The sequence below is a fragment of the Pogona vitticeps genome, chromosome 4 (assembly GCF_051106095.1).
Source record: "Pogona vitticeps strain Pit_001003342236 chromosome 4, PviZW2.1, whole genome shotgun sequence".
In the NCBI taxonomy this organism is placed as follows: Eukaryota; Metazoa; Chordata; class Lepidosauria; order Squamata; family Agamidae; genus Pogona; species Pogona vitticeps.
In genome coordinates this window covers 20105291-20125000 of record NC_135786.1, presented here as the reverse complement: position 1 = coordinate 20125000, position 19710 = coordinate 20105291, and the positions used below count along the sequence as shown (strand labels likewise).

The following is a 19710-nucleotide window of genomic DNA, read 5'->3' as shown; positions in this document are numbered from 1 at the left end:
TTAACCTGACTTTTGGTTCCTCTCTGCAAACGCTGATTTTTCTGAGCTTCAAAAAGATACATGAATCTGGCTTAGATAAAGCCAACCAGAGAAGGGATCTGAAAGGAACAATTAGTAGATTGCAAAGGAGTTAGCTACTCCTTTGTGAAGCTGAAATGAAGCCTGGCCAAGTCCGCAGGTGGAATCATTAACAAAACAAACAATTTGTTTGGTGCACTTTTGAGCTCACAGCTGCAGATAACAAATTAGAACAAGTTTTTACTGTATGTGGTAGTAGAAAATAGATATTTGGCAACCCAAACAACAGATCCAACCAAAACAGACTCACAAAACTTTATAAATAATAGTGGGATGGCTACTGTTTAGGAAAGATGTGAAAGTCTACTATCTTTCACACATACATACTGTATTGGGGTTTTCTGGTTTCAGGGTCAAAACATGTTAGAATTTGTAAATCTAAGGCACACTGCTTACCTGCAGATAGGTATTGCGGGCATCAGCTGCTTTGGCCAAGATGGTGGCACTAATAAGATTGACTCTGGTGGTGGGTTTCTCCTGTCATCCTGCTCACAAGATCCAAGGTATTCAATAGGCTGAAGCACATGGCATGGCATGCTGGCTTTGTGAGAAGACACCGGAGAAGGATCCGGGCTGGTTCTCCATATTTTTGTAGGAACTCCGCAGGAGGGATCGGTAGTGAGATTGCTCATTGCATCCATGAGGCTAGAGGAGGTGGACAACTGGGTGTAAGTGACTGAAGATCCGTCTTCTCTCAAGGGAACCTGAGGAGAGGCCTGTGGAGAGGGGGTCCTCGATTGACGCGGGGAAGTAGAAGGCGGCTGACTCCCGTAGAGCTCAGTGCAAGAGTACCTCCGCTTTGCTCCTGGTGATGACGACCTTGAGTTGGGACGTGGTGATGGTGAACGTGGGCCCAAGCAGGTATCCTCCACGATGGTTGCTTGTGGGGACATTATTGGCGAGGTTCTAGGGGAATAATGAGCATGGGTGTTTTGAAACTGTGGACAAAGGTCATCACTAGGGCCATTATTTGGTGAAACGCATGGTGAGGTGTAAGGAGAGAAATTTGTCTCTGAAATGAAGCTTGCAGAAGAGCCACTGCTAGGAGGGCTCAGGCACAGCGGTTCTCGGTAGCTCTCAAAGCCAGGGACAGGCAGGGTAAACCTTGGGCTAGTGGTAGCTGAGCTGGACTGATGCTCTACCAACAGATCTGTGTCTCTGCTGCTGAAGGGACCCCCTGGGTGAATCAGTTCATATGATGGTGTTATCTCAATCCTAGGGCTCAAAGTAGGGGGACCTGCAGCCTTGACAGGGTCCAAGTAGCATTTTGACCCTATGCTATCTGGCTGTCCATATCTGCCCATGTGATCTGCCGAAAGACTAGGCAAAGCGAAGGGGTACGGCTTGAGGCCATAATCCGAGACATCATCATGAGGGTAAGTTACTCCAGAGGGTGGGCTGATGATTTTATGTGAAGGAGTCGGTTCTTCTGGAAAAAGAAGGGTCGCTTTTAAGACTAGACATACCACTGCGGAAGCTGAGCAATCATGGGTTAACAAGAAGGCATTTGCGACAGAGCATTAGAAGCAGATGCAAACATCTTTACATAGTGACATCAACTGAACATGGAAGGCACCATATAAGTTGTACAGTATTGGAGTGTAGGCCAATTAGTCACTCTGCTATGCTAGTACAACCCCAAACCATTAAAGTGTTCTGAATTCACCTACATCCTCAAGAACTCAGGCATTTTACTCCAGAATAGCTATTAGACTGAGGAACCACTAGCCCAACCTGCCCCATATGGTGCCTTCAGCTGCATCATATGAATAGAAGGACTTATACAAGCATGGCTGAATCTGTATATCACTTATAAATCTAGTGACACAGAAACCTTTCTTTCCAGTTCCAGCCTGAGGGAAACGGGCTTTCTGTATATGCTAAGATGCACTCTTGCCTTTAGTAAGCACTATTTAATATAATTAGAGATGGCGGTATTTGTATTCGTATATTTGTATTTGAATACGAATATCCCCCCACAGGTAGAGATAATGAGGGTCCAGCTCCCACTCCCAATTCCGCCGCTGACATGAGCTTGATGGAGCCTTCCTATTACTCGGTTGTCCGCAATGGATTAGCCACTCTTTGACCTGGCAGAGAGGCTCGTCATCCCGCCTTCTGCCAGGCCTGGCTAATCCATTGTGGACAACGGAGCGATAGGAAGGCTCCATCGCGCTCATGTCAGTGGCAGAATTATGAGTGGACAGTTACCTGTGGGGGGATATTCATATTCATCTACGAATACCCCCATCTCTACATATAATATAAGGACTATTTGATATATAATCGTTTGATACATTTGATATAACAAGGCTGAATTCTGACATTCAAAACAGGTAGCAGTGGTAGTGCTGAAAACGTAAACTACAGAGTATGATTCCCCCAACTTTGGAATGCCCTCCCTATAGAGATCCGCCTGGCTCCAACACTCTTGGCTTTTCGGTGCCAGGCAAAGACCTTTCTGTTTAGCCAGCATTTTCATTAAACAGTATTCCCTGTTAAACAGTATTCATGGCCACATGAGCAGCAGGACTTATTAATTTTAATGTTTTAAGAATTATTTTAATATATGATATTTTATATTGTCTTTTAAAATGTTTTTAATGTTTTTACGTTTTAATGTTGTACGCTGCCCAGAAGCCACTGGTAAGGCGGCTAAAAATATTGTAAATAAATAAATAAATAAATAAATAAGTTAAGAGGGGCCAGTAAATATTTTTTTTTTCTAAAACTTAAATGTCAGCTTTATATAGTTGTTAGACTAATGCACGTAATTTGGTAGTTCTATCGGACCTCTTAAACTTGGCATAGCTTAAGGCCTTAGCATGCCTTAATCTAGCCCCTGAAGAGATGAAACTTGAAAAATACTGTACAGAGTGAAGCACTTTTTACCCTTAGTCCCTGATTCTCCCCCCCCCCACTCCAACTATTCTGTTTCTCTCTCACAAGTGTGTTTTATGCATTACATTACTTATACTGTATATAGTTGGCTGCATCCACAGGTCCCACAGCATCATTGTATTCTACACTCCTTCTTGCTACTCAGGCCTGGGGTTCTGTAATGCCTGATTTCAACAGGTTGACAGTCAAATGAGAAAAACTTCCCCAAGCAAATGTGCAATGCACTTGTTAAGACTTTTGTCAAAATCAGAGCCAGCTCACAGTAAATCATGTACTTGCCTCTCTCTTGTAGGAGCTACTGCTCTGCAGGAACCTAATTGTTCATGTTAGGTAGCTGCAAACAATAAAACCTCTCTAAATTATACTTTGAGATGAGCTGTTCCTCAGTTCTATTATGAAGAAAGACAACTGACATTAAATGGCATGTTTAATCAGATCAGGAAGCCAGACATTTACAAGAGCAAATGACACAAATCACAATTCCCTCTTTTATTAAGCCCCCCAAACTTTGGTATCAGTGTAAGCTGCATTCAAGTGCATCAATTACTCAGTCGGAAGAACATCAAAAAGTCACACGTGTCTTTACCCTTACATTTCTAAGTAGACCAGAACAAGCCACTATACAATTCTTAACATCTTTGAAATGAACTATATTACAAATTCAGACCTATTTACAGTGGCAAAGTAGGGAAAAGTAACTTTTTCAAGTTCTTCCTACCTGTTGGTCCTCATAGTCCTGGATATAAATTAGAGTGTGTATGAGTGGTACATTTTGAAAGGGACAACTAAAAACTGGTTTAGTAAGTCATAACAGCAGACCTCAAACTCATTCTCCCTTCCACAGTATAAACAGTATAAAAGATGATGTTTTAAATGGGTTTTTTTCGCTGTGTGATGATTGGTTCCCTACTTTGGGAACCAATTTTTGCTTTACGACGATCAGCAAACAGCTGATTGTCGGGTTTCAAAATGGCCGCCGGCTGAAGAAAATGGACCCCTGCTGTTTTCTAGGATGGATTCCTCGCTTTACAGACACCGAAAATGGTCGCCGTATGGAGGATCTTCGATGAACGAGCAGGTATTCAGCCCATCGGAACACACTGAACCGTTTACAATGTGTTTCAATGGGTTTTTTTATTTCGTTTGACAACGTTTTCGCTCTACAGCGATTTCGCTGGAACGAAACAGTATAAACCATCTGTTCTCACAAAACAATAAAATTTGAATTTTCTACTGCCAAAAGGTAGAGGACATTACTGTGACATTTGCAAGATTTATAGAAGTTATGACAATGCTGCAGCACTACACATTTGGACTTATTATCCTCTTCTGACAGAATATGCTACACTTTTAAAGTTTTGAAGTATCACTCATGTAACATTTACCAAATTGTTTTGAACTAAAATACCTACGAGCACCACTGACCGCTACTACTGTATTCCTAGGATCATTATCCCTGATTAACAGGGTGCTTTGTCCTTCTATCAAATGTCTTGCCATTCTATCCATCTACAAGGAAATCTGAAATTGGCAGTTCTTCATACAGAATGTGACATAAGGAAGCTACAAGTCCTTGTTTTAACTACACAAGCACACTCTGTGTTCTACAGAAAAGCCTGGAACAACAAGTCACTGTTCAGAACATTACTTGTCCTCTCCTAACTTTGCTTCTGATTGGTTCCAGAAAAGTTTAAATAGTCTAGCTCATAGGTATGCATATAAAAGGAAATGTGTTTTTATAAATTTTCTTAGATACCATCTACATTTTGAGCTAGAAATTCTCTTGTGACAAGGAGATTTCTGCCAGGGTAAGCCTGCAGGTGCTGATAAATTAATTGTTCCCTTGTCTCTTTTCATGTTTGGGGCCTATATATGTACTACTTCGCAAAGGGAAATCCTCTATTTCTAGATCTCCTTTATTTCCAGGTTGGGGAATAAGTAGGTAGTATCTGACTGCAACTCCCATCAATCCTAGCAAGAATGATAAATGGTGAGGATTGTTCGAATGTCTCTCTCCAATGTCATCTGCCTGACCTACCAGATTTTCCAAGACTAAGCTCCTCCAGGTAGCCATCACAATGGAAGCCTGGAAGTCCTCCATGAATGGCCAGTCCTTTTTCACAGTGGCTCTAATGTTGTGGAACCAGGTCCCAGGAGAGCTATGCCTGGCTCTCTCCAAGCCAATGTTCAGAAGACAATTGAAAATGTTGCTTTTCAGGGAGGCTTTCTGCACTGCTCCTGTTGCATTTTACACCCCTGTCCCGCTGTCATACAGAGTACAGTTGTGCCCCACTGGACAATTACCCTGCTCTACGACGAATCCACTTTACATTGACGTTTTTGCGATCGCTTTTGCGATCACAAAATGATGTTTTAAATGGGTTTTTTTCGCTGTGCGATGATTGGTTCCCTGCTTCGGGAACCAATTTTCGCTTTATGACGATCAGCAAACAGCTGGTAATTGGGTTTCAAAATGGCCACCAGCTGAAGAAAATGGACCCCTGCTGTTTTCTAGGACGGATTCCTCACTTTACAGGCACCGAAAATGGTCGCCGTATGGAGGATCTTCGCTGGACGAGCAGGTATTCAGCTCATTGGAACGCACTTAACGCTTTACAATGTGTTTCAATGGGTTTTTTTATTTCGTTTGACAACGTTTTCGCTCTACAGCGATTTCTCTGGAACGAATTAATGTCATCAAGCGAGGCACCACTGTATTATTCCAATTCTGCTGATTTTTTAAATATTTGTGTAATTGTTTATTATTGCATGTTATTGTAAGCCACCCAGAATATTGCTTTGGTATATAAACTGAATAAACAAACTGCAGTCCAAAGACATCTTGGGGGAGGCTTTTTTGTCATCCTTGTTCTATTTAAAGGGTTGTCTGGTTTAATTATAAAGAAGCAGAAAAAGAGAGAGAAATTTGCCAATGCCCATCAGCAATTAACACCAAGAGAGTGGACTGAACAGGAATCAAAGCCACCTGGCCAAAGTCTTCCCTAATATCCATGATGAGATGTACCACATTTCTGTTTAAGTTTTAACACCTACTACTAGATTTGTGTATAAATTAGTGTTTATGTATAATAAGCAAACCTGTTCTTTTTAAATTTAATTTGGTTTAGTTTTGCTTGTTCTGGCAATATATAAATGATCACCATACCTAAATGTTCCCCTCACTGATTTAAATGCTTTTTCATGGGACCATGCACAGATATTACTGGTCTACTGTTTTTATTTTCATTTTGCACTAGCCTACTAGTCTACACATACTTATGATAATTGTTTGTCGCATACTAATACCCTGAAAGGAAAAGGAAAACAAGTAAATCTGTAAAGTACAACTTTTATTGTTAGTTGTTCACAAGTGATTCTTACTCATGGCACACAACCCAACAAGCAGCCTGGTTAGGAAAACCAACAAGCTACACAAATCTAATTGGAAAACATATTGTTTGTATCCACTAGATTCCAGATTCAGTCCTCAGCATCTCCACTTTTAAAAAAGATTGAATTAACAGTGCCTTAAATGACTGTTGCCTGGGATCAAGAGAGCCACAGCCAAACTACTGAACCAGACTATACTGATGGGTAGTTTAATTCAGTATGACATACTGTAGTTGCGTGTCTTTCTCTTCATATATTAAATGATCAGATTTCCATTTAGAACCATAGCCTATATCACAGCAGACTGTCATTATCTATTGCCCCTAGTTCTTAATAATCCTACTAGGTTGAAACATGGCACCAATTTTCTTCTTTTCACTTGCAAGAAACAAACGGTGTCAGTCCGCAATTTTGTTGAAATTATTACAATCATTCTCCTAACCAAAGCAGAACTGCATGAATTCAAAATGTAGCATCTTCCATTTTGCATAAAGGGACTTTTCTAGGCGACCACAGGCAGGCAATGAACACCTCCTATTGACATGTAAATGTAGGTGGCAATGATATAATAAGCCATCCAGTCCCACCCATCTAAACTGGCCCGGTTTTCACTTGCGAGGGAAGGTGCGACTTGCTGACTCATCAGCATGCCTTCTAGAAACACAGACTTTTCTTGGAGGTAGATCACCAGATCCTAGCCCTGCTTAAGTTTAGAGTAAATGATGGAAGGTTGGTATGGCCACAATGCATTGTGTTTATGACATCATAGTCTGTAGTCATGGAAACAGATGTGATGGTACAAATGTATCATTGTGACTTCATTATATAGATGGAAGAGAAAGAGGATGGTGTAGACACAGCAGTCCCTGCTTTTAAGATTAATTTTTCTAATTTGGCTCCAACTTAAATCAAATGGTCCAAACTTCACTGCTACCAAGACTGGGCATATTACCCAACAGCTGCCAGTCATGCCAGCCTAACTTGGCTCAGTGAAGATGAGATGACTTCAGTTTATTTAATGTGCCTTCTTACTCATGCACACTCTGCTTCTTGGACTGAAGTCCAAGATTCAAAAGTTTTATGAGCTGACTTAGGAGGGCAGCATTATATTGGGGAAGGGGTGTATTTGCAAACAGTTTTGATTCACTTCATATATTCATCAGTGGCTGAATTGTTTATGTTGCCCACTATGCTTCAAATGGCTGACTAAAATATTCTTTCCACCTTCTCATTTCTTTTGCATTGATTACACAAATATACTATGCAAGACTGTTTTTATATACCTAAAAATAAAAGTGATCAAAACTGTAGCAGCATATATACACAAAGTAAATACTGTACTTCTTAGAAATCAGGATTAAAAAACTAAGAAATGTTAGGTGTTCTCATTCATGTGAGCAGAAGCTTATATCTGTAACAGCAAAACAGAATTTCAGTAGAAAGAAGATAGTGAATAGCATTAGCCACTGTAACCAGCATCATGGCTTGATCTCAGCTAAACTACAGTAATAGTTTTAGTGTCCATCTCTGAGTCACTATCTGGCCTGTTGGCTCCTGTTTTTGTCTTTTTAAAAATCTATCCTGATATTTACAAGAAGCAATTTATGAAGTGAGAAAAATGTGAGGAAGACATTATTCTTCAACATTTCCTGGTAGAAGATATCAGCTTCATCTGCTCTATGAATAAGTCTGCAAGATCATGTAATGATTAGAACATGTCTGTATTGAGAAATTATAATTTAAGAGACAAGGGCTACTTCAAGCACATCCCTACTACAAGACCCCAAAATGGGAAATTTGGAACATCAGTTGGCTGATTCTAATAGTTATGGAGTTCATCTAAGAATCAAAAGTCCAACATTTATCCAAAAGACTTTGTATTTGCCTGTCTTTTTTATTTGTGTTCAAGAGATCAGGATTCAAATCTCCACTTAGCCATGGAAACTCAATGAGGGTGATAATGGCAAACCACTAACTGAACATCTGACATACTTTGAAACCCAGCAGCTTCACACCAAGTCGACACATTATGACAGCACATTACAGAATCTTAATCCAACAAAAGAAATTAACTGCAGCTACAACTAAATATTAATATCCATCTAACGAACCTGTTCGGACCAGTGGGAAGTGAAATCAACATGGAATATATATCAGGGATCTCCTACCAACTCTCCTCAGACTGAAGAAGCTACTTGGATGAGTAGTGAAACATTTCAACCTAACAAGAAAAAGTCCAGTTGCCATGACTCAACTTCCAGACAAGCTTACCTGAATGATTGAGAATCTTTACAGATAAATATTAGGAGTTCAGCAGCTATCACATGCAGTATGCAAGTTGAGTTTTAGTGATATGCCTAAATAAAACTAATTAAAAGTCTAGCCACTGTAACAGCTGTTCGGCGGCTCCAAAATGGCCGCCGGACGCCCCAATCGTCGCAAAGCGAGTGCGGCGGTTAGGGCAGCTCCGTATAGCGATCCCCAAAAAGGGATCGCTATACGGATTCTTCGTTATACGGTGCGCTCGTTAAGCGAGGCACCATTGTATAATCCTTCATCTGGGCTGCACAACTTCAGGCTTGGAATGGTTGAATAGAAAACAATCCAATCCCATCCTGCTGCCCATGTTTCCCAGTAACTGAGAGGCATACCACCTCAGATATTGGAGTGATATATATGATAATAACTACTAGGCATTGGTATCTGTCTCCTACATGGATTTGCCACCAAAGCTGTTTATGATGGCAGGGATAACTGCATTTCTTAGCACAGTCCATTTTAATAACACATTATTGAAAGAAGTACTGCCTTATTATGCGCCTTGAATCTCTGACCATCTAGTAAAGACAGTGACACTTCCTTATTACTAAGTGTCATACGGATATAAAAACCCTTGCCCAGTATTCTGTTTCTAGCTGGAGCACCCAAATGCCTCCGGGTGTTCATAAACAGTATTTGAAAGTTCTAGTTTTCCATTCTTTACTTCCAGCATCTGATTCTCCTGAAAATGCAAAGAAATCTCCCAACAGGAAGCATACCGTTACTAGCAAACAAATGTTCCCCATCTCTTCTTGGGGCGTGGATGAGTAACACTCTATCTCCAGTTTGTATCTAATGCAAGAATGTGCCAGGATGCTCACATAAGGGAAAGTTCCCTTTCACTTTTCCCTCTTGTGCTTCCCCTGTCAAAACTGCTTCTGAGAGACTGGGTGGGGGCTGCAGAGGGAATGGGGAATCAGAACCACATAACTGGACAGCCCTCCCTACAAGATTCCTCTGCGTATTTTCCCTTTCTCATTGCAGCCTTCCAGGGCTTTATCCCACGACTTCCTCAATGAGAGTCTCTTAACAGTCAGGAGAGGCTTCTCACTGGATGTGGGAGAGAGGTATAGTGAGGAAGGGGACAGGAGACTCTGCCTATATAACTGTCCTTGCACACTGCTGTTGTTCTGAATGCAATTCAGTCTGTCAGTTCCCTGGACCCAAGATAAGGGTGGGAGCCACGGTCTTAGTTAAGTGAGTATCTTCATTTTAAAGTTGGTTCCTTTCAAAGCCATACATGTTATTTGGTATCTCAGCATTTCTTGGTAACCTGACGAGTGGGCGAACTAATTCTCCACAAAAGCCACACATCTGAGATGACAAACAATGTGGGAGCTCTGTCTGTATTACTAGGTCTGCTACGGCCCATTGCAGATGGGATACTATACTTGCATGTGAAAGTAAGTACAGTAATCTCTTCTTATGGCAAGATTCAACATGCCTGTGTGAAACAATCCTAAAGCTACATGTGAAGAGGCCTAAGTGATTCCTCTTGGTTTGGGAAATGCTTTGCCCACAGTTTGCAAACTTTTAGATGAAAGGAGAGGAACTCTGGGTCCTGACCCATTGCTGTGGTTACATTTTGGATAACATCCAGCGTGAGACATTTCACCATCTTTAGTGGAGAAGGAACTAACATCATTCAGAAAACAGTCATCTTCTACAACTGCCAAGCACACTTGGACATGTGGAGTGATTTTTTTTTTAAAAAAATTCCACCGCTTTATAAACATGCTTTAATCTTAGTACATTAAAGATCACTGATGTACAAAGGATTACTTACAGACTTAAAATGGTGTCTTTTGAAAGACAAGGAATATCCTCCAGATTATATGTTCTGTTATGATCCCTTCTACACTAATTATTTCCATCTTGAAAATACGCAACATTAATTACAATCGTAGTATCCAGGCATTCAATACAAGGAAAACAGTCTCTGAAAACATATTCCCATTTGTACTCTACTCAGTGTTAGTACTGAGTAAAAAGGACGGGATATACATTTTATACAAGGATTATAATGGTACTATTGACATTTTTATTCTATCCTTCTTCCTAAAAGCTTAGAGTGATATACATAGTAATAACTGCAAGCTCTCAAATCAATTATGACTTCTGGTGACTCTTTCCAGGGTTTTATAGGTACTCCCAAGTAATTGTATAGGATTCTAGCCAAACTCGCATACCCTGGAAGGCAGACCCCCATGAGTATGTGAAAGACCTAAACAATGGCCTTTCTCTATTTTAGTCTCTGCCCTATTACAGGAAGTAGCTCTATGTTATGGCTTTATTTGCAAACTTAAGATGCTTTTGCAAGATAACACTATTCTAACCAAACCTGTCTTGGTAGCAGTATTAATTCCCACCCTACAAGTTGTGCTTTTCGGGATACTTGGCTTATGATGATTTTCCCATCTAGACATAATTTTCACATAAGAGGGCAAAGAAAAAAAACATCAGCAATTCCATATGTGTTTTCATGTCATGCAACACAGAGAAATGCTTTTCCTATAACTCTAACATATAGGAAAAAATCATGTACAAAAGAGCTTTTACACCCATATGTCCTTCCAGAGGGCTAACATATTCCCTAATGACTGCTGGTAAGACAAAGGAGTGTCTTCACAGTAAAGGTATAGTTTCAGACACGCACTATTCAGCTTCAGAGCCACATAATATGGTACATGCAGTGAAGGTGCAGGGTTTTTTCCCCCGGTGATTTTCTTCATCAACAATTTGATTTGAAGCACCATATAGCCAAAAAGTGCTGCTTTCAACATTGCAAGTGCATGCCTAAAGTTGTCACATGTCTTTACTGTTTTCCAGCCGCTCTTGGCATACTTTTCAACAAGATCTTTAGTGCTGACACGGACTACTATGATTTGTCATATTTGCCTCTTTTAAGGAGTCAAAGCAATGTGCATGGAGTTTTTCCTAAGATCTTTTCAACAGCCAACCCACGAAATAGGTCAGGCTTACATAGTGTGAGTAGGTGAAGGCTTGGACCTGTGAAATTCATGCTGAAACACAGGTCTGAACACAATCCATTCCAAGACAGCTACAATCCAAAGGCAGAGAGGTCTAAGCACCTTACTAATCATCACAAACATACGTGATAAGAAACACACAGCACAATTCTTTGCTTGTTTACTCAGAAGTAAGCTGAATGGAGCATCACATATACTGTAGTTAAGGGAGTTTAAGACTGTTTTGCTTTTAAGTCACATTTTATTATTTTCTTAAGGTGGAGGCGGGACTGAGTTCAAAAAAAAAATCAGCATCCTTCCTGCCACCCTCAAGCAACAAGCAACCAAATCTAAATCCTTCGTTTTTCAGTTATACCCAGATTGGGTTTATTGTTTGACCAAAACTTTACATTACTGCTGCAAACTAAATAAAAGAATAATGAAATAAACATGCTAATTTCTCTAGGCCCATCACTGAATATGTTTTTTAGCAATAACAGTTGGTTGTATTGCATTGGAAAGACATTCTCAGTCATAATTTTGGCACTTTAAAGACACACCGTTTAAACTAGTCTCATCTGTCCTCACCTTTCATTCATTCAAAGGGCACACGACAAAGCAACAGCATGTTCAACTATCACAACATACAGCTAAAAATACAAATCTCACTTGTCAGTAAAAATTGGCCTTTAGCTACATACTGTATAGCACATGTAATAGTCAATACATATCCAAAATATACATTTAAAGATATTATTTGTGACAATCATATATCCAAATTTAGCCTAGCTGTATCAGTTAACAAGAGGGACGAGGTGGCACCGTGGGTTAAACTGCAGAAGCCTCTGTGCTGCAAGGTCAGAAGACCAGCAGTCGTAAGATCGAATCCACGTGACAGAGTGCGCTCCCATCACTTGTGCCAGCTCCTGCCAACCTAGCAGTTCGAAAGCATGCAAATGCAAAAAGATAAATAGGTACCACCACAGTGGGAAGGTAACAGAGTTCCGTGTCTAGTCGTGCTGGCCACCTGACCACAGAAATGGTTTTTGGACAAACGTTGGCTCTACGGCTTGGAAACGGGGATGAGCGCCATGCCCTAGAATTGGACATGACTGGACATTTGTCAGTTAACAATTATTATTCAGTGTCTCAATTTGTTACACTCAGTAGTGCCATAGTTTTTTTAAAGCTAAATATAATTAACTATAGATTCAGTCTTGGACTAAATATAGTTTAAGAACCTATTCCACCTTAAGGACCCAAAGTAAGTGTTTCTTTTGTAAATATATAAGAGAAAGACTGCATTTAAAATAACACTAACACAAAAGGTAAAGGTAAAGGTTCCCCTTGACATTTCTGTCCAGTCGTGTCCAACTATAGGGGGCGGTGCTCATCTCCATTCCCAACCCATAGAGCTAGTGTTTGTCCAAAGACAATATTCTATGGTCACATGGCCAGCGTGACTAGACACGGAACTCTGTTACCTTCCCACCGTGGTGGTACCTATATTTATCTACTCATATTTTGCATTTTGCATGCTTTCAAACAAAGCACACTACCAATACTGAATTAATAATCAACTTGAAGACAATTCAAGCTTTAATTAACATTTAGGGTTAAGGAATGTATGACCATGCAGATATTGTTGGACTGGGAATCCCATCATCTCTCACCAATGGTTATGTTGGTGGCAATAACGGAAACTGCAGTACAACAACTGGAGAGCCATCTCGTGCTCACCTATGATCTAGAGAAATTTGACTATGACCCAGGTACCTAGAGAAAAACTCCACTGAACTTATCGGGACTTACTTATGAACAGATGTCTTTAAGATTGCACTGTAAGACCTACTTGTTCTGTCAGGCACTTGGTGGAGCGTTGGCTGCTTAATAACTGGGAAATCATTTTGTAATTTTAGGCTGCCATAAGATACACAAAAACATAGTACGGAATTTAGTCTTGATCAAAGAAAGCTTTCATAAACTGCCAAATATCAGCATTAAGCAGCGACTTGGTGGTGCCCACTCTGATGGTCACCCACATCAGAAGAAAACGCACTGTGTTCCATGGAAGATGCAGTTTTCTAACACACTTTTAAGCCGGAGTAGGCCCATGTGGCCCACTAGATGTTGTGGGTTTTTTTTGCTGCTACTCCCACAATCCCTCACATTACTTCTACTAAACAGAGCTACTGGGAATTGTAGACCAAAAATATCTGGAGAGGCACAATTATCCATCCTGCTTTAAAGGGGCCCTTGAGACTACTTCACATACAATATACTGTATTTAGTAAGGAAACTGAGAGGGAGCTGCAGTTACTAGATGCCTCTGTGCTTGCATATGTGTGGACCCAATGTTTTTACACATATACAAAACTTCGTGAGTACACAGGCAAATCTGTCATATCAAAGTACTGTACTCCCATGTTATGGGAACATGTATGAAAATGCCCGAAAGTTGTTGGTATCAGAGTAGCCAAATATATGGCAACTTGCAAGCATATTAATATGATATGCGTACCATTCAGCATTTGACAAAACAGTAAATTTTACTTTCAGGGATTCAACCCACTGTTTATAAGCAAGATATATTTAACAGAGAACAGCAATAGTTCAATGATATTAGCAATGCTATGAAAGTAGCGATAAAGCACCTGTACACTCCATGAGTAAGTGCTTTGCATCATAAAGCCAGTGACTATAATGGAAACACTGAGCATACTCAATCTATACAGTATTTCTTTAAAAGAATTACACCATATTTTGGTTGTGTACATTTGTCACACCACTATCTGCAGGAGTCAGAAAGAATGGCAAGCAGGCCTTTAATTTGCTGCAGCAGTACACTCAAAAGTATCTGTTATTTCCTTTGCACTTAAATTTGTATCATCCCTTTCAAACATGCTCATTCTGTAGGAGGCTCAGCAGTTAAAACTTTTGATTCTCTGCCCACCTGGGTGATAAAGTGGTATTAGAAACTGCCTCTGTGTGATGGAAGACAGATAAAGGTTAATAATCACAGTTGGTAGCCAACATGCTTCCCTGCTGTCTGCTTTACGGTTAACCCTTTTTGTACAGTACTGTACAGTCCAATCTGTCTGTTACTCAGATACAGCAGAGAAAAACATTATTTTATTCCAGGCCCCCAAGGATACAGGGTATGTCAGGCACCTGGTGGAGTAAATGGCTCCTGCACCGTGATGCCCTGAATCTTTCACCTTAACCTCCATTCCAGGTAAATCAAAAAGGTATTCCAAAAAAAACACACGTCCGAACAAACGATTATAATAGAGGCACAAACCTGCTATAGAGTTCGTATAGTCATAATCAAATAAAATCGAGAAGTCCAGCTCTTCTTCGCGATTTGGATTCGGATCTGGGTTCCCCGGCTGGGAGTTCGGATCCGAATCGTTTGGAGTGGAAGCCATCTGTACTTTTTTTCCCCCGGTGACCTCTTTGTTGTAAAAAAATAATAATAAGTGGGCGGGGAAGACTGGCAAAGAAACGTGAGAGAACCCACTCTCACCTTCACCGGACAGTTTTCAGTGTTAGCTATCCAAAAAAAAAATTTTTTTACAGTCCCGCACTCCCTCCCCAAAGCAGAAAATCCCTTCCAAATGCAACTTTAAAAAAAACTGCAGTGCGTGTCTAAAGCTTCTGAGATCTTTTTTCTCGGAGGAGCCCGGCAAACTCCTTTTACTTTCTCCCTGGGTCAGGAGGACACCTGCCAGCCTGCAAGACGGGCTCACGCGGGGAGAAAGCGAACCCCCGCCCTGATCGCCCCAATCTTTGCCGCTCGCCCCGGCCCGGCGTTGCAGTTTAACACCCAGAGCGTGAAGGGAGCGCGATGCGCACCGGAGCCACTTCCTGCTCGCCGCCGCCACCTGCGCCCGGGAGGCGGGAGCTGCCTCGGGGAGGGAGGGGCGCGAGGCAGCAGCTGGCTACTGAGAGGGGAAAGGGGCTCTGTGGACTTGTAAGAAATACAGGCTTTTCAGCCCATTTAGGATGCGATGGAGGGGTAAGGCCAGTGGGAAAGGGATTTGTTTACATTTTATTTTTTATTTTTTATTTTTTTGCAGCTATAAGGGGGAAGATCGCTGCAATGGTGAAACCTAGCCTAGCACAGAATATGATATGGAACATAAAGGATGTAAGAGACAGAGGGAAAGTATTTGGTCGCTTTCTCTGAAAATATGAAGAGGGAAGGGCTTAGATGGACGCTTTGTTTTCTGGCAGGTCCATCCCTCCATTTTTGGCAGCCGGAGAAAGTACTTTGCGGAAGCTTTTCTCAGGATGGAAATGGTTGCTTATTGGTGTTGGTGTCATTGAAAGCAGCTTTTACCTGAGGAGTGTCTTCCTGGCATGCAGCTGTCAAAATATACAGCAACTAGTACTAGAAGCAGACAGGGTGTGTGGAAGAGGACTGAGCCTAGGAAGGCAGCCTGTAAAGGGTGAATGGATTGTCATGGAATCTGAAGCTGTAAACAAATGTACTGAACTGGCTTCAGTGTGATAGTGCTTAGTGGGCAGATCTGCATCTGAAACAAAGACTTCATGTCCATATATCCCCAAAATAAAATACTAGTCATTGTAAACCAAATTTCCACCAAAGTTCACCTCCTTTCCATTTTCTTTGACAATAAGGAAGATGAGAGGACGTATATGTGAAAATAGGTATGCATAACTCGGAAGGAGGAACTACAACGATTAGAAGACCCACAATGGAGCACAGGATGTTTTGCTACTCCATGATTCCAAGCTTGCTCCTCAGATTTATCAAAATGCTGCAAAGGCACAGCTCTTATTCTCTCTCTTACCCACCCAAGACTTGCTTTTGTCAAGGAATAGTGGGATGCGTCCTTCTGACTCCATGCAGTTTCACTGCTGGTCTTATTTCTAGGCTGGACTAATCCATGATCTTGAGAGAGGAAGCGAGAACAGAGTCACCAAAAAAAAAAAATAGAGGAAACAAATGCTAGTGTCAAAAAGAAGGGCGGAACCAGTTACTTCTTCTCAAAACACTCTACTTATGAGTACTCTCATTTATTTTAGTGACACTGTTCCTGCCAAATTGCTGATTCTTTATAAAACGGACTCTTCAGATAGATAATGGGAAAAAAAGGAGGGGAAGAGTGACCAGAATTCACTGAATGTCAATGCCCAAGCCTACTTCATTTCAGTCAAGGGAAATTATTGTTTGATTAAGCCTATAAAGAAGAGAAAGAGGTGTGTGTGTGTTTGGTAGTGGGGCTTTAACAGAAGAAAATGTTGAAGAAGACGTATGCACATGGCTGTAAAGATGATATGAGAAAGCAGAGCTTTAAGAGGAGCGAAAAGTGCTCTTTGAAGGCTATGGAAAGAATGTTCAGCAAATGTACTTTTTCCTTCTTACTGCCAAATTCTACCTTTTAAGAGGCTGGGTTATTGGGTTATCTGCTCCCTCCCTGATTTTGATTTAGGGTATATAGGTTCCTTTGCTTAGTTTTGCTGGAGTCTGATGAGACAGAAAATTCTCCTATAATTAGTAGAGCTGGCATGTGTTCATTTTCATTTCTACTAACACCTGTCTATGGAACAGCCATCAGCTAGTATGAAGGGTTAATAACCATGTAGATTATTAGTGTGGTTGGTATCATCATTATCCTCCCACTCGTATGCTAAAAAATCTCAACATACAATGCACAATTTCCCCCTCCTTTCAGAATAATTCTGGTAAGTAATTTAGACTGAGAGGGTGAATGAGTGAGTGGTGGATTACTGGTTGAGAATTTGAACTTGAGTCTCTCCAGTCTTACATCATGACTTAACCTACAATACCATTTAAAATATATTTTATGTAAATGACCAGCCTAAGAAGCTGAAGACAAGTTTCCAGTAAGCCATGCTTTTATCATTGCTCTAGTATAATTTTCTTGTAATTACTACACTGTCACTTTCAAACTAACCTCCCTGGGTTTGATTTCTGTCAGATGCCCAATTACTTTTATTCCTGCCTCTTTTATTAAGTAATAGGTACATTTTAATTTCCACACCCAAATAATCACACTTCCAAAATGGACAATTGCACTATATTTATAGATCCAAATATAGTATAATTTTTCTTTGACATAAGCAAGAAATGGAGAAAATATAGTGCTGCACAAGTCCTAAAAGCCTCCATTGACAAAACCAACTGTAACGGATTATGGGATGCTAGTCCAACAGGATCTAGGAACACAGGTTAGAGAGCCACAGCTCTAGCAAAATGTGAGCTATTTTACTGGCGACTGTCACTGGCTTTCTTAGTTGCAAAGCTGTAGGAACGTTTGCTTAGGACACTTAATAGCTAGAGCAACCTTCCCAACTAGACACCATCTAGATATGCTAGGCTACAACTCCCATTATCCTTTGCTAGATTCTCCTTGCCACTAGATAAGTTCTACCCCAGTAACATTTCCTTAGAAAGTGTCTTGATAAGAGTTGTGCTTCACATTTGAACTTGTATATGCCACTGTTGTGTTACTGTTGTTTTTGACCTGATAAGGTGATCTCACCAATCACAATTAGTAACTGCAAATATTTTGTTTGAATGTGCCCTCGAGTGGAGAGCATTGGTATTTACTGAGACTGGGCAAACTTGATTTTTCAAGATTCCCCTAACTGGTAAATATTGTACTGCATGAGAGAAATCAAACAAAATATCTACTGCACAAAACCACTGAGCTGTTAACTAAGCCTGGCTATCATATTAAAGGTAACAATGGTGTTTATTACGTTTGGTTAATGATTCTGTGAAGCTTTTGACTCACTTGAGTAATCCAGAGCCTTCTGCTTTGCAGGAGTCTTGGTGTAAAATGATATTGTGTTTGGAGGTGCCACACTGTGGTCTCAGTGAATTTAATAAGAAGTTTGATGTGTGAAAGGAATAATAGATTCAACATAGACTCCTACCTGACAACCATTTACTTAAAAACAAGCCCCACTGACCTTATTATAATCCTGCTATATACAATTGCAACAGCAATGGTCTTCTGATTTTACCCAGCCCTGTAAAGGTTATGGCGGCTTTTGGATAAGATGATCTTAGTTTTGCCCTCTCTGAGTGAAACCAACTTTTCTCCCTCCCTCTTGTTGCTGCCCGTTCCCTTGCCTTGGCTCCTGTACCCAGTCGCACGGCATCCCAGAGGGAGAGAATAACAATTGTGGATGTTTCTGCTCCCTATTCTACTCCCCTCCTTACAATGCTGACCTGGAGAAAGGAGACAAGCAGGCAGAGCAGAAACAAGAAATTAGAGGAGGAGCACAGACACAGAAATCAGCGGGATGACCCCTGTTGAAGACATGGCCCCGAAGATGCCTACTCCTGATACAGTATTTCTTCACAAGCTATGCTATGAAAAGGTTTATGTCTGAAGATGGAATGCTGGGGAGAAAATATGTGTCTAATTGAAAGTATCAAGCCCCCATAGCTCCTTTGTTACTTCACTTGGTACATGTAGAAATCCCAAGTTAAGTTGTTAAAATTTAAAAATATATGCTATACAACTCATAAAAGAATCCCAAAAGCACCTTGTTACTATTAGTGAGCAAAGTTTTTTAAAAAACTAACTCATTGCTTTGCTTGTTGGTATTCTGTTGCCTTTTAGTTTCTTTGGGATGGGTGAATCAATTTTAAAAACAAAGCAAATAGCCTAAAACATAAAAATTACCCCTCCAAAATGCCAACAGAAAGCGTTTTAACTTCCACAAAGTAACAACAATGTTAACAAGTAACATTAGCCAAAACAATTTTTACTTCCAGTTTTCTAGAATACATGTGGCTCATGTCACTTCCTACAGATTGATCTGTCTGCCAACCTGCCACATTTCCCAGCAGATGTACAAACAGCATCAGAATGAAGCAGGCCTACAGTATGTTGCCCTAGAAGTTGTGATCCTTGACCGAGCAGGGTTTGTACAGTACTCATTTAGACGGTATCAAGGGACTGCTGTATGTGTGCAGGGCCTCCTCCAAATTGATGCCCTCCATAGCCACTCTGTGTGTTGACATCTAAACTACAAGGCTAGCTTACCC

The 19710-nt window shown here is 40.7% G+C and overlaps 1 protein-coding gene across 4 annotated transcripts in view; it reads right to left on the bottom strand.

The window, feature by feature from the left end:
* Positions 1-15497, bottom strand: part of NFATC2 (nuclear factor of activated T cells 2) — a 111946-nt gene extending 96449 nt beyond the window's left edge. For 2 of the 4 annotated variants that reach the window (XM_020779517.3, XM_020779514.3), the window contains exons 1-2: positions 14959-15497; positions 475-1507 (exon numbers count right to left, since the gene is read on the bottom strand). In XM_020779517.3, coding sequence (XP_020635176.3) covers positions 475-1507; positions 14959-15085 — 1160 coding nt within the window. In that variant the 5' untranslated portion in view covers positions 15086-15497. The remainder of the gene's footprint in view (positions 1-474; positions 1508-14958) is intronic. The other 2 variants (XM_078392176.1, XM_020779520.3) reach the window with 2 other exon arrangements.
* Positions 15498-19710: the final 4213 nt, after the last annotated feature.